The sequence below is a fragment of the Pipra filicauda genome, unplaced genomic scaffold (genome assembly GCF_003945595.2).
Source record: "Pipra filicauda isolate LSUMZ 115617 unplaced genomic scaffold, ASM394559v2 scaffold17_size4572894_pilon, whole genome shotgun sequence".
In the NCBI taxonomy this organism is placed as follows: domain Eukaryota; kingdom Metazoa; phylum Chordata; class Aves; order Passeriformes; family Pipridae; genus Pipra; species Pipra filicauda.
Window position 1 is genome coordinate 4325069 of NW_024104287.1, and position 14126 is coordinate 4339194.

The 14126-nt window shown below is 39.5% G+C and overlaps 1 protein-coding gene across 3 annotated transcripts in view; it reads right to left on the reverse strand.

Annotated features, from left to right (window-relative positions):
• The window catches only part of FBXW7 (F-box and WD repeat domain containing 7), a 178733-nt gene that overhangs the window by 19831 nt on the left and 144776 nt on the right, over positions 1-14126 (reverse strand). For 2 of the 3 annotated variants that reach the window (XM_039379873.1, XM_027721689.2), the window contains 3 exons: positions 10809-10891; positions 7706-7847; positions 159-293 (listed from right to left, as the gene is read on the reverse strand). In XM_039379873.1, coding sequence (XP_039235807.1) covers positions 159-293; positions 7706-7847; positions 10809-10891 — 360 coding nt within the window. Of the gene's footprint in view, positions 1-158; positions 294-7705; positions 7848-10808; positions 10892-13335; positions 13562-14126 lie in introns of those variants that run through there. The other variant, XM_027721690.2, reaches the window with a different exon arrangement.

Below are 14126 nucleotides of genomic sequence, written 5' to 3' on the forward strand. Positions count from 1 at the left end.
TACGGTAACCTGAAATTACATTAGCCATGTTATGGCAGCGTACCAAATTGTGACCCTCTAACATCAGTTTACATCACTACGCTGGCAAAATCAGCATTAAGTTTTTAAAAATGGCAGCCAGCGCGCTCCATAATCCAGTATGAACTTTTTTTTCTCACCTCTTTTGGGAGCAAGGAAATGAAGTCTCTTTGAAACTGGGGCTCTATCACTTGCATCATGTGTTTTACTTGTGTTGGTTCACAACTATCAATGAGTTCATCTAAAGCAAGTAACTTCTCTGGTCCACTCCAGCTCTGCAAGGAAAGAAGAAGAAAGAAACAGTAAGCTTAGTTTAACACACTAGTTTGGTTTACATCAGTAAGTGCCATTGCTTTGCCAATAAGGCAAATTAAGTTTGCTCATCAACCTATATACAAGCATATAAAAAGCCAAGAGATAAATGCTCATGCTAATGACACAAAAATGAGGAGTTAATCAACACAAAATATTCAAAATTACTACACTGATTCATAAGCTAAGAAAGGATTTGTTATACGCACACATACAGATTGGCAATTAAATAGATAATAATATTTAGTAATAATAATTAAATTAATTAAGCTTCTTTTGAAGTTGATGAAATCTACACACACGTTACAGAGAACGACGGGGTTGCAACAGAATGCGTTCCCTCTCTGTCTTTCTCCATTGTGCATTCAACTGAGACGGTAACTTCTAACCTTCATATTTCATGTGGTAGACCCAAATCTTGAAATGAGAGGAAAGGAAAATAAAAAACTTTCTCTAAAAGTACATTTGCTTACTGCCTGCTTATTACTACAGTGTGTCCCTAAGCGACAATGTTGTAATTTCAGAATCCTGGCTATAAACCAACACATATTTTGTAAGTATCAATTTACACTTGAATAAACAGGGAATTTTGATTGGTAATTTTCTTACTTCACATTTTTACTAATGGGCACCATAAAGTTTGAAGATTTTAATAAGGCACTCGATTGAGAGCATAGCAGATTAGGAGCATCATTTGTAGAAAAAAAATTAATAACTTAAAATATACTGCACATCTGAAAAACATGTCTTAAACTCATCTGTGCTCATCAAAGAGTTTTGATTTGTTATGTGAAAACAATTTAAAGAAAATATAATTTCTACAGGAAAAAACAACAACTACTGCTAACTAATTTAGCAACAGAATTAGAGCACGAATAAAGCCTTAGAGAGAAAATGAGACATCACAGTTTTTGAGAGCAGATTCACATTCATAATCTCGAATGTCTTCTAGAGTGACACTTACAAGTAAATTAGCACATACAAATGATATTACAGTTACGGTAAGAGGCTAACTGAAATAAAAAAAAAAAAAAGGCAAGATACCTTACAATTAAGATTTCTGTATTAATCTGCCATGTATCTCAGGACCATTATTACTCATGCTCTAAATTTCTGTTCTCTGGATTTGACTCTGACAATTCACTCCGGTCTCCGCAATACTACAATGTTTGTATACTGTGCAGTTTCTGCAGAACAATGAGGCAAGTGAAGAGGAAGGTGGAATTTCTGAAAGCGAATGCAAAGCAGATAAATACCCAGCTTTACTCGATGTAGAAAGATCATCATGTTGCATCATTTCTCCCTAATTAAAATGTCAAAATACTTGAAATGTCAATAAAAGCATCATTTATCCAAACGATGACCCAGGGAACTTTCAGGTGACCCCATTCCATCAGGAAGTGTGAGAGCAGCCCATGTGCAGCAGCTCATTCACCCCAGTTCCATGCTCTCACTCTACACCAAACGCATGGCTGATCATAGAATCATAGAATCAGACGGGTTGGAAAGGACCTCTGAGATCATCGAGTCCAACCCTTGATCCACTACCACCACAGTTGCTAGACAATGGCACTAAGTGCCACATCCAGCCTCATCTTAAAAACCTCCAGAGACGGAGAATCCACCACTTCCCTGGGCAGCCCATTCAAATGGTTGATCACCCTCTCTGTAAAGAATTTCTTTCTAATATCCAACCTAAACCTTCTCTGGCGCATCTTAAGGCCATGCCCTCTTGTCCTACTGCTGATTGCCTGGGGCAGTCTATCCTACTGGAGGAGGGGAAGAAAGTTCCTGACCTGAGCCTTTCCATGCACTATTGGCAATTGGTAAAATAGACTAAACTGGCAAAAAAAATATTCCCCATCCACCTGTGTGTATGTAGAGTGTCACCACGGGAGATGAGGATTTCTGTGTCTCATATCCAATACCTCAGAATATTAAAAAGAAACAGGAATGTCTCAGCTGAAGCTGCAGCAGTGCTGTTGTAAACAGCTTTTATTATAAATTTCTTTCAGTAGAAACAGTTGCATCACATAGCAGTTCTCCATAAATCATGCACTGAAGAACTGTTTATCTCACCAACTTTCCAACTGCTGTTTGTTTCATCAACCCAGAGCTTAGCTGGTGCTAGGTACAAACGTTTGCAGTCTTTAATCTCATCTGTCAGCTGTGTTTGAATTTAGGAGAATTAAAAAGAGGGAAAGTAATACCTGTGTTACTTCCTTATAATCTAAATTTCCACGGGCAGTCTACTTTTAATTTATAAGCAGTTACGTTTACTAAATTAGAACAACTCCACCTGAGGAGCATTGTTTGCTGCTGTGGCAAATGCTGCTGGCAGTTACCAACAGGTTATTGATTAATAATGTCACTGTACGCTATCTTAATCTGTAACTCTCTTCCACTTATTTGATTTTTAAAACATAATACAGATCTGAAGAGAAAAGGGACAAAATTCAAGAATGGGAAAGAGATGCTAATGACTAAAAGCAGCACTCTCTTTTATCTGTCCATTCATCATTAGGGGATGGGTACAGGCAGCTTCTTAAGGTTTTTTTAAAGCAATCAGCTGCTACAAAATGTTGTCTCTAGGACACTGTCCCCTTAGTCTTTCACTTGAGCAAACAAACCTCCACTTACAGCTGGTAAAGGGTCTCTGAAGGAAGTGTCTGACATGGAAAATTGGGATGAAGCCTTGCCAGATGAACACAACTGTTTGCATTAACAAAGGCAAGACTAGTAAACTCTGTTTCTGCGCCCTGTAGTTTAATCCATTTGCAAAAACATTGCATGTAGTTCATTAGGTGGAGAGTGTAAGGAGTAAGTTTGTGTCTTTGATAAGAAACAACAGCGAACAAATGTTGCAGAAGAGAAAGAAAAAGTAAATGCTGCCAAGTAGCTTGCAAAGTTTCAAATGCTGTAGATGACTGGAGACTTCTGAGCCACATGGTGTAGTGTCCAGATGCCTTGGATTTCTACCTGGCGATTCCCTTTCAAATTGAAGATCCTTATAAAGAATATACTTTATCTTTAAAAAGCTTTTGCTTAATTGGTTTTTCTTATCTTCTTAACTTGAATTTAATTTTAATGTAAAATTAAAATAAAGCTTTTATTATGGGCAGGGGTCTCCCTAGAATAGGTTAACTCCAGGATTCATTCACATAACCATTGGGAAGCCAGCAAGGCCTACTGATACTGTCCTTTGAGTGACTTCAGATTCTTAAACAAATATACCTCCTCTTTCTTCCTATTTCTTCAGAAAGGTGTTGATTTGTCAGCCAAGGCCTTTTGGCTGGTTCATACCATTTCCTCACTCAGTATTACAGCTGATGCAACCATGGCACTACCTACCTGAAAACTATCCCTTCTTTCCCCACTTTGTTATTGTGTGTAAATGTCTTCCCTTTCTTATAATCAATATAAACAACATCTTTGCTATTCTACAACTTCCATCTCATCTGTCCTGTCTGAGTTGCCACCTTTCTTTTTATCATCATCTGTTTCTGCAACTCTACTCTTTCATGGCCTATGCTTTTCTATTGCTCAGACCTCATCTGCTGCCTTCAATTTGTACAATTACAGTTTGTAGTAATCCTTTTGCTGTAATAGTTACATTAAGGACAATCTATTTTAAAGGGTTTAAATTCACGGTGCTGTTCTCCATTACTAAGTTCTGTTAACAGAGGTCTGTCATGATGAAGACTTGCAGGAAGGGCTCTTCTTGGAGCCTGCTTCTGTTCAGCTCTTGGATCAGTTATCGAGAACCCTGCCATCCCCCACCTCAAAGGTATCTCAGTCTGGATAAAAATAGCACATAAGCACTGAAAGAAACACCATCTACATTAGCAAGCAGTTTGTCACACCAGTAGGGATTCAGGAGCAGCTGGTGCTAAAGCCCCCACATTAACCCATATCAGAGTCCCAATCCCCAGTCTGGTCCCCTGGGCTGAACATTTGTGGTACATGTGATGGACCCTGTCTAGAGGAGCTGTAACAGGTTCAGACTCTACATCCCTGCTAAGGGTTTGATAACATAGGAGTTTCTTCTGAAATCAGTTGAGTTCGTAGGTAACAAAACTGCCATGAGAGTCAAATCAATAAAAAATAAGCCAGGAAGGTCAGACCTGCTGTAAGTCTGCACTATACCTCTGAAACAAACTGATAACAGTGCTACAGCCAAGAAGGGTCTGTAGTTGTAGTGTAGATCTCTCCCAGTCAGTGTATAGGAAAGAAACACCAAACCCTTGACCTAGTCCCACCACAAGACACAGAGCAGAAAACGCTGCAATGCTGGTTATGATACAATCTTTACCACTTGCTTCACATAAGAGGTGGACTATGCAGTTGTACATTTTTTCATTCCCAAGCGTCTTTGGAAGAATAAGAAATGGAGAATGGTAAGTAATTTGAATTTAGGTGGCTCAGCCAACTATTTGTGTAAAAAAATGGAACAGGGCTCTTGGCAGCCAAAAATGGCAAAAGCATTTTGGACATTATCTAAACTGCTGTGAAAAAAACCACTTCCAATTTTAGGTAAAATAATTGCACACACTTGTTATTCAAAGTGATTGCCTATATTAGTGTGTATGGAACAACTTTTCAACATCAATATTCCATGAAAATGCAATTTTTTTACACATTACTTAAACAAAACACCCAAAGTATGTGAAGTAGGAAGAATGATGAAAGAGAGAGCTTAGTAATTTTTTAAGCAATACCATCTCTGACTGAACTTAGCATCCAATTGATATTTTTCCTTATGGCAAGCAATTTGGTAACTTAAAAATAAAACTTCTTTGTAAAGATACACTTGGGCATTGAGTTTTAAAAAACTCCTACAGTGGATTTTAAAAAGATCTGAAGCCAAGAGCCACTGCAAACCAGAAAGAATAAATGGGCCTTTAAGAAATTAAATGGTTTGGATTTATTAAAATGCTTTTCTTCATCAAAATCAATATACAGCTTTATTTTTAAAGGGCAAGTGCAACTACACAATTGTTTCTCCCTTCTGCATTATTTTGTTACTTTCAAAATAAAAGGCTTAGATCAACTATAAAACATAACAGCAGGAAGAACATATAAAAAATGAATTAAAAAAAATTATAGGCCATCTTAAGTTTTCTTAATATTTGCAGAGTGGTCTTGTTTTATCTGAAAAGATAACACAGGAGAAGAACTGAAGGCTAACTACAGGTGAGAGTCCTCAAAATAACTGATAATCACTGGTCACTGACAGCTGCTATGCCAAAGAACAGTTCTACCTTGAAACAGTACATATGTCCACTTAACATGCCCCTGGAAATTTAGCTTTCAAATTAATTGGAAATAATATTTTGATATAAAATATGAGTGCTATTAAATAAGCCTAGTCAGTCTACAGTACCTGAAGAAAGCTCTCTCATTGCTGTTTCTCTACAGGAAAAACTTTGTACTGCAAGGATGATGCTGCATGTGCCATTTAATCCTGCCCTTTGGGCAGAGCTAGCTCCCCTATGAATGTGCTTTTATCATTTGGCTATTTAAGACTCGTCCCTTTCGTGAAACTCATGTGAAAAATAAACACATAGAAAATGAGGAGGCAAGCAGATGTAACACTGAGATAGAGCTATGTGACTTAAAAAGCTTTTGATTCTATAATAAGGGACTCCCTTTTGTGAATACAATAAAAACTATCAGTGACAAGATGTGATCAAAGTGCTACTCAATGATCTCTAGTTAGGAGAGACCCCCCTCCCCGCCGCTCTTTCAATAGTATAAATCAGTATTTAGGCATTTAGTATTGCAAATAAGTATTTTGAAAAGTTGAAGTATCTAATTACACACTTAGTAAAGCATGTTTTCTACATTACAAACTGTATGTTTGCCTACATAGACAAAATTTTCACAGGCTTACAGACTACTTTTCCTTATCCTGATGAAACAGTCGATAGCATTTGCTTTTACAGTCTGCATCACTGTCTCAAACATTCCAGCCTTTCATAATCTTTTTTTTTTAAAAATATGTAACTATTGATAACTATCAATCTTATGTGAAAATACATGTTGTACATTGTTGATAACAAAATAGCTTTTGTTAGCACCAGCGTTTTAACATTACAAGACGTTAAATACAATGTAGTATTACATTACCATACATACAAAGTACCATTCAAATATGATTCTTAGGGGTTAAAAAGACATATTTCTATGAACAGTCTCAAAAAAGATACACCACAGTAATTAAATGTGAATATTTTTAAGAAACTGAATGATGTGTACAAGAACCTTAATTTCAAACTTCCACCGGTTTAAGCAGATCATAAATGCGTAAAAATAAAGAGGAAAGAGGTTCTACATTATTATTTTAATGTTCAGAACTGACAGTGATTGAGATCAATGGTATTATGTGGCAGCATGAATCAAGCCAAAAGCAGGTTTCTGCCTGCAAAATTGTATGCTAGCTACTGTCTATTACTCTTCTATTTTTGCCTGTTACAGTAATTGAAACAATGCCTGTATTTGTTACTTACTCCTTTTGAAAATGTTTTTAGAAGTAACAGTTTTTTAATCAAGATAGGAAGACATAATATTTCCATTTTTCAAATCAATGACTAGGACTCATGCCTGCTTCTTAAAAATACAGAGCAAAATGTACAGTAGAGATCTCCATGATACAGTTGAGGAACAGGAGCAGAGGCCTGCCCCAAACTGTGTTTGTATTAACACACACAGAATTGGCTTAGGTGCTCCCAGACTAGTGTCCAGGCAGATTTCAGTTTTGACCTGAGCAAGCGTCCATAGCACTGAGGGGTTAAGTTTTTTTTTAGGTGCTATTGAAGGTGGTTGAAAAGATACAAACAACCTTTTCCCTCCCTCCCTTTGAGTATGTGTGCATGTACTGGCTGACATGTTCAGTACACAAAGATCAGTAAAAATACACACTGAGTTTCCTTTTAATCTATTTTTGATAAACTTTTCTTTCTATTCTTAGAAGACACCAGACTTATGACAAATCTAGTGCTATACCTGCACTGAAGCAAAGCATGCACTAAAGCTTACTAGTCTCGAGTGAAAATGTCTCAAGTTAGCTTGAGGCCATGAACGTAGCCATTACATGTTGACAGACTTGGCAGAAAATATGAAAGCACTAAACAGGAAAGGTTATTTTATTAAGAAACCAGCGAAAGCCGTTATTTTTTATCAGTCTCTACAGTAACTTGCTGAAACAGGGACCAACAATTCCTTAAAGTTGATGCCCATTTGTTTCTGCAACAGAACAAAAAATCAATGGCAGAGGCATTCTGGATGTATGAGGACTGGCTCTGCCGAAGCAATCTCCTACTTGAACCATGGGGGTTAGCTGCTTCAGATGTTCCTTTCTCTAAGCACTGGTTACCTGAAACATTTTCAGCCATTCCTGAAGGCCTGATGGTGGCTGCACAGATGTAATGCGGCGACGTTGCTGTCCCTGGCCATTGGCTGCCCTCAGGTCCCCAAAAGTAGTAGGTGTGGCGGAACATGGCACCAGCCCCGTAGTACTACGATACAAATAAAAAGTGACAGTCATACATCAAACGTTAAGGAAAATTCAGAAGTCTATTGCAGAACAAAAAAAATCTAGTACATAATTTGCAACTATTAATTAAACTCTTTAGCTTCATGCAAAAGCATTAATGTGAAAAATTGTGCTGCTGGTCACTCAAGAGGTCAGTCCCTCACTTGGATAAATCTGCTTGCTTCTATCACTGCAGTGCTAACCCTCCAGCTTGGGGAGAAATGGGGATCACCTTTCAGGGCTGAAAAATTACCACTCTGTTAATTGGCCAGCAGGTTGCCTACAAAAATTCAGGTTTATATATTCCTTCCCTTGCCAGGGTACTTCTTTTCCTTCTGGGCTCCACTGGTGCCTTCTGACTGGGGCTGTAGGAAGCCAGAGCTCAGAGTCTCACCTATACGTGAAATGTACTAGTGCTGCTTTATCCTCAAACAGAAAGAAAAAAAAGTATCTATTTTTAGCTCTTAATATATTTTGTTGACAAAGATCTAATAATATCAAGCAGTTCTAGTGGCTTAGTGATCTAGAACTGGGCTTTGAAATACTGTATACAGTCTTTTAAAGTTTGCGTGTTGATAGAATGACAGAGGAATTAAAGGGGTGGGGGGTGAGGTGAAAAGGGAAAAGAAGCCAAAGGTGCTCTCTGAATTAGTGTGATTTTTTCACTCTGACATGTTAAAAACCAGCTCATTCATATGGGATGGAGCTTTTAAAAGAGCTGGGATTAAGCTGCTATTGTGGGAGTCTAAAGAAATACAGCTGACTGTGTTTTCTGGTTTGGGGTTTTTTGGGGGGTTGAGTTTTTTTTGTGGGTTTTTGGTGGTTTTTTTTTACATAATGTAAAGTACTTCGTTCACAGAATACCAAAGTTGTATTCCCTAGCAGGAAATACAGAATGCTGGTAGTATTTGCATAAGCATGAAAATTTTAAATACAGTGTAAGACTCCAAAAAACCCTTTGCTTTTGTGTAGGATAAATCCAGCTTTTTTGTAGGTATGAGCTTATAGGTTTTACTGGTTTTTCAGTGGCTACAGGATAGCTTTAAAAGATGCAAGGCAAGTTCATTTTAATATTTACCTCATTATGCTCTACAAATATTTCACTCTACTCTTCCTTATTCTGAAGGACAATCATAGCATGTCCTAACATTTACCCAAACTGGTCAAGAAAAGTAAAGATCGGTTTGAGCAGGCATATTTTTAAATGTTCATTTTGCTGAGTAATAACAGAAACAGAAACTGATATAAAAATACTGTTTCAGAGATGAAGGATCCTCTTAATGGCATTTGTTTACTGGTTCTACCTGTGATATGTAAATGAAATTCATTGGGACTGTTCAATTTTAAAGAGTGCCTGATCCTAGGGAAAATGGAAACAAGCAGGTACGAAAACTGCATAATTTGCTTAAGTATTATTTAGATAAAATAAAATCAAATAATTAGGAGAGAGAGGATAGGATATTACTTAGGGATTTTTGTATGCCAATGACTCAAAATCCAAGGAACATAAGTTAAAAGTATTTTTAAAATAAAATGCGGTATTACAGCTTACTCATTCTCATCACCTGCACAGAGATCCAGCACAAGGCCTATCATTCAAGGTCCAAAGTAAGGCACTTGAAATTAGCTTTTATTGGATCTGAGTAATATGTAGCCTTGAGCTTGCCCCAGTAAAACAGTTACGTTTTACTTTCTTCTGCTGTAAACTGGTTTTCAGTCAAAAATAGTTATACTAAACAGAATCTAAAAGCCTCTTTCCTTTGATCTGAGTTTGTATCACAAGATACTTGTTCATGCTTTAATCTCCCCAAAACATTCCCCTGAAACAATCAGTCAGGTTTCTGTGGAAGCTGGACAAGTCCAGCAGTTCCTCTGAATCTGACACACACACTTGACAAAGAAGTGTAGTTTCTTTGTTGCTGAACTGTTTACTCTTCTGGGAGTGTAGAGAACGGCGTGTCACCTGAAGAAATGGTGACCAACAAGAGAGTTCTTCCATTAGCCCGACTTAGAAACTGGGAGAAGACACCACCTTGAGACTTGGGGGAATGTGGAAGCTGCAACACATTGCCTCCTTTAATCTACTGCAGCATTTACACATCCGCAAAGCAGTCCTGTGACTTGTTGCCTAACTTTTCACTCATTACCTGATAAACCTCTTAAAGGAAGAGAAATAAAATATAAATTACTTTTGAAAGAGCCATCAGTGACTCAACACTATTATACCATGTTCAAAAGAAGTACTATTTCCAGACAGCCTTGGGAGGCAAGTGCAGTGCTTTTGGGAGGGACGATGCTTATTATGGGGAAAAAATGTAAAATTCAAAAAGGATGGGAAGCAGTGTGACATCCAAGCACAATTGTTATGTCCACTGCTCCTGCTCATGGTTAGGAATGCTTTACCCCACAAAGCCACTGACTGGAATAGCAGCAGGTAAGAGATTTGGTACCATTCAGGAGTAGCAAGGAAGCAGACTAGAACCCATAAGTGGATAACAAGTATGCATGTGTTCCTGTTAAGATCAGATGGTCTGCTCTGCCTACATAAATTTCCATTCTCTCATTCCTGTTACCATAGCAAAGCGATACATTTGATCCCAGTTTGTGAGAGTCTTGGGGTTTATCATTATGTCCCTTTTTAAAAATCTGATTGATTTTATTACCAGGAATGCTTCACCCCTCAAAAAGTCTCTAAGTAAATGGGCATGCTATATTTAGAACGAAATACAAACCTCAACCAAAGAAATGTAAGTCTGGCTACTTCATTAAAACTCATCTTCAGTTAACATAATTTAAATTAGCAAAGCAATATATAAATGCTGATACCACCTCTTCTTTGCTTTACAGTGTTTTAAGAGGATCTTAATTAATCAGGCTCAGCAATTGGAAAGACAGGATATATGCAGGAATCAGGATCCAGTGTTCTGTTATTGCATTTAATTACCTTGTGTATTCTGAGACTTTGCAGGGTTTCTTTCCCAGAGAGAAAGAACGGACCTCGGAGCCATGGTCCAACTTTCTCTTCATCTGCAAGGTGAGGGAAAAAGAGTAACAACATGGATTTAGTTACATGACCAGCCTTACTTATGTGTACTTCTGTAAAATTTATACATTTTTACCTTCTACTTTAATATACTTTAATTTAATACCAGATTTCAACAAAGTTGACGCTCTTAAAATGATTTAAAGCAGCATTTTAGTTTCTAGATTCAAAAATATTTGATACATGTTTTATAGGGTGCATGTATGTATTATTGCTGTTTAATAGGGTCCAAAATCTATTGTAATTACATTCTTTTAATTTCCAAATTTCAAATGTGAAAAAGTGTGCAGAAGTGTGTTAGTTTATTTACTAAACTGTTCCCTGACTATTCTCCCGGGAAAGGAGCAAAAGAACTAAACTAAAGCCCTTGATTCTTTGTGTTCAGGTTCATTGCTAAGTCTCTCATGGAAATGGTTAAATTTTAGGTAGCTTGTCTGCACTATAAACTATATTTATTTTAGGGCCTGAAAAAAAAAGACTGTCTTTTCTTTTGTCTATCCTTTTATTTTAAATTTGTACGCTGAAAACATTTATAAAACTGCAGTAAAACTGACTGATTAACCAGTATTTTTCCAAGAAGGGTAAGAATGAAAAATGCTACACCCTAGTCTTGAATGTCATCTGCAATTAGATATGATCAAAACCAAATAATGAGCAGGGCAGCTGCTAAAAGGGGAAGCCAGACTGCAAAAATTACCAAAGAGATGGAAACCAGTGAAAGCCATATTTATCCAGGCAGACAAATAAAGATTACTTTCTACATATTTGGGTAATCTTTAACCACAGGCTTTTGGACTCAATGAGACATACATATGCCAAATGCAACTTCTGAGTTTTTGTTGGTTTTGTTGTTTTTTTTGAGATGTGATACACCAAAGCACTTAAGCCAACTGAATAATGTTTACTGCTGTTTACAACTGTGGGCTGCAAAATACATAAACTACTTGTATTACAATTCAGACTTACTATAACCAATTGCTTCCTTTTTTTTTCAAAATTTCATGTTTAAGATACAGTTTAAAAGTTGTCATCTTTCTTACACAACTGATTTGATCTTTTTTAATGTTATATTATAACACAGTTATTTAACCGTTTACTGTAACTGCCGAAGCTACCTAAAACAAAACACCTCAAACCCAGCAGGATTCTTTAAAGCTTATGGTCCACGTAATTTTGTTGTGATTTTGGTTTTTATACCTTTATGGTTTTACCTAAAAACAGTCACTGAAGATCTTGTGTTCTGCTTCATTAGTGATTACAAAGGAAAGCTAACTAAGGTTACCTAGTTATATTTTTACAGTAACAGTTACAACGCAACCAGAAGAGCTTACTTTATAGCTGTGTTTTCTTGCCCATGCCTCACATGGGACACTCCACAGCATTTCACCACAAAAGTATTCAGCCAGAACCGCCCTGCATGCTGCCGAACCACCAACCTCACCCTCGCTCCTTCCCCATGCCCCAGGAGGCGCAACCCCCCCGTGCTTCCCCCAAGAAAACCAGTTGTAAGCATCACTGAAAAACAGTAGATACCATCTTTTATCATTGTGCTAGATAGGTGAGCCATCAAAATTACTGGAAGCATAAATAAGATGATTGAGCACGAATATCAGTATTTGATGATAGACTTTTCAGAAAGGATTTTTCTTGTTCAAGGAAAATTTTTATTTCCAGCTTGCCTCTCTGAGAGGTTATCATCATCATATTCCTTTTCTGCTTCCAGAAGTACACCTTAAAAATAAAAAGTAGGAAGGCTACCATAGAATAATCAGCTCTAGCGATTTACTCTTTTGCATTAGCAAAGAAAACAATATGCATCATGTTGCCTAATAATGATTTCACCTGTTTCTTTTGGTCGGGGTTTTTTCAGGTATTTTAGGCAACTTTCACATGTGTGGGGTCCACCACACAGACTGACTTTCAGCATCTCAGAAGGTGCTAAGTAAATAGAGGGTCAAAAAGGCCTTTTACCATACGAAGAAGATAAAACTTTCTCTACAGCAGAGTGGTCTAGTGACAAGATTCAGACACTAGCAAGGTCTCTGTATAACCGAAAAACAGAAACCGTCGAGCAAACATCCCTCTAAAACATTTAATCTGTCGCTAGGAAAACACAACTCCTTCAGACAACATTAATTATCGAAATAACCGAGATCGCCGTATGGTAAAAAATAATAATTAAAAAAAATAAATAAAAGAAGGGGCAGCAAACTGCATTCCGCATCACCGCCCGCCACCCAGCGCTGGCAGCGCTCACCGGCAGCGCGCTGACTGCAGCTACGGCCGGGCGGCAGCCCCCCGCCGCCGGCACGTCCCCGCCCGCGCACCGCCGCCCGCCGCCCTCCGCGGACACCGCGGCCCCCGCCCGCCCCTCCCGCCCTCCGCGGCCGCGGGCCGGCTGCGGGGCGAGGGGCGGGCGGCCACTCACTTTGTAGAAGATCATCTTGAGGGTGCCGTAGAAGCCCATGGTGTCGGCGCGCTTCCCCTTGCGCGGCGGCGGCGGCGCCCCGCGGGCCCGGCGGCCGGGCAGGCGCTGGCAGTACAGCCCCTTCTCCGGCAGGTAGGTCACCGCCTCCCGCGCCGACATGCTCGGGCACGGCGGGCGGCGGCGGCGCTGCTCGGCCCGGCTCGCCCCGGCCCTGCCCTGCCCTGCCTGCGCGCAGCCCGGCTCCCCCTGCCCGCCCTGCCCGCCGCCTGCCTCCGCCCGCCCCCCGCGCCCGCCCCGTCCCTCCCTCCCCGCCCGCCTCCGCAGCGGCGGCGCGGCACTGCGGGATGCGCGGCCGGGAGGGACCCGCGGGCCCCGCCGGCGGGAAACCGCCCCCACGCCGGGGAAAGGGCGAAAAATAATAATAATAAAAAAAACAGCGCTGCGTAGGTTGGGGCTATTTCCCCCTTTTCTCCCCCCGCTCTTCCTCCACACCGCCTCAGGCGGGGGCCGCCCCCCCAGCCCTCGCTCTGTTCCCCCAGTGCTACACGCTCCACGGTTTTCCAAGCTGGAGCAAAATAAACCCGTTTCCACTAATTATAATTATACCGTCGCCCTCGGCGGGCCTGGCTGGACTAGTCTATGACTGCGTTCCGTGGACAGACGCAAATTAGTCCTTCAAAAGTGCGGGTAATTTTAGAATTATTTGAAATGCGCTACATTTTTGCCAGGGAAAAAGATGCTGAAATACCCTCTATTGCTTAAACAATAGAATAAACGGGTTTTGAAGATTT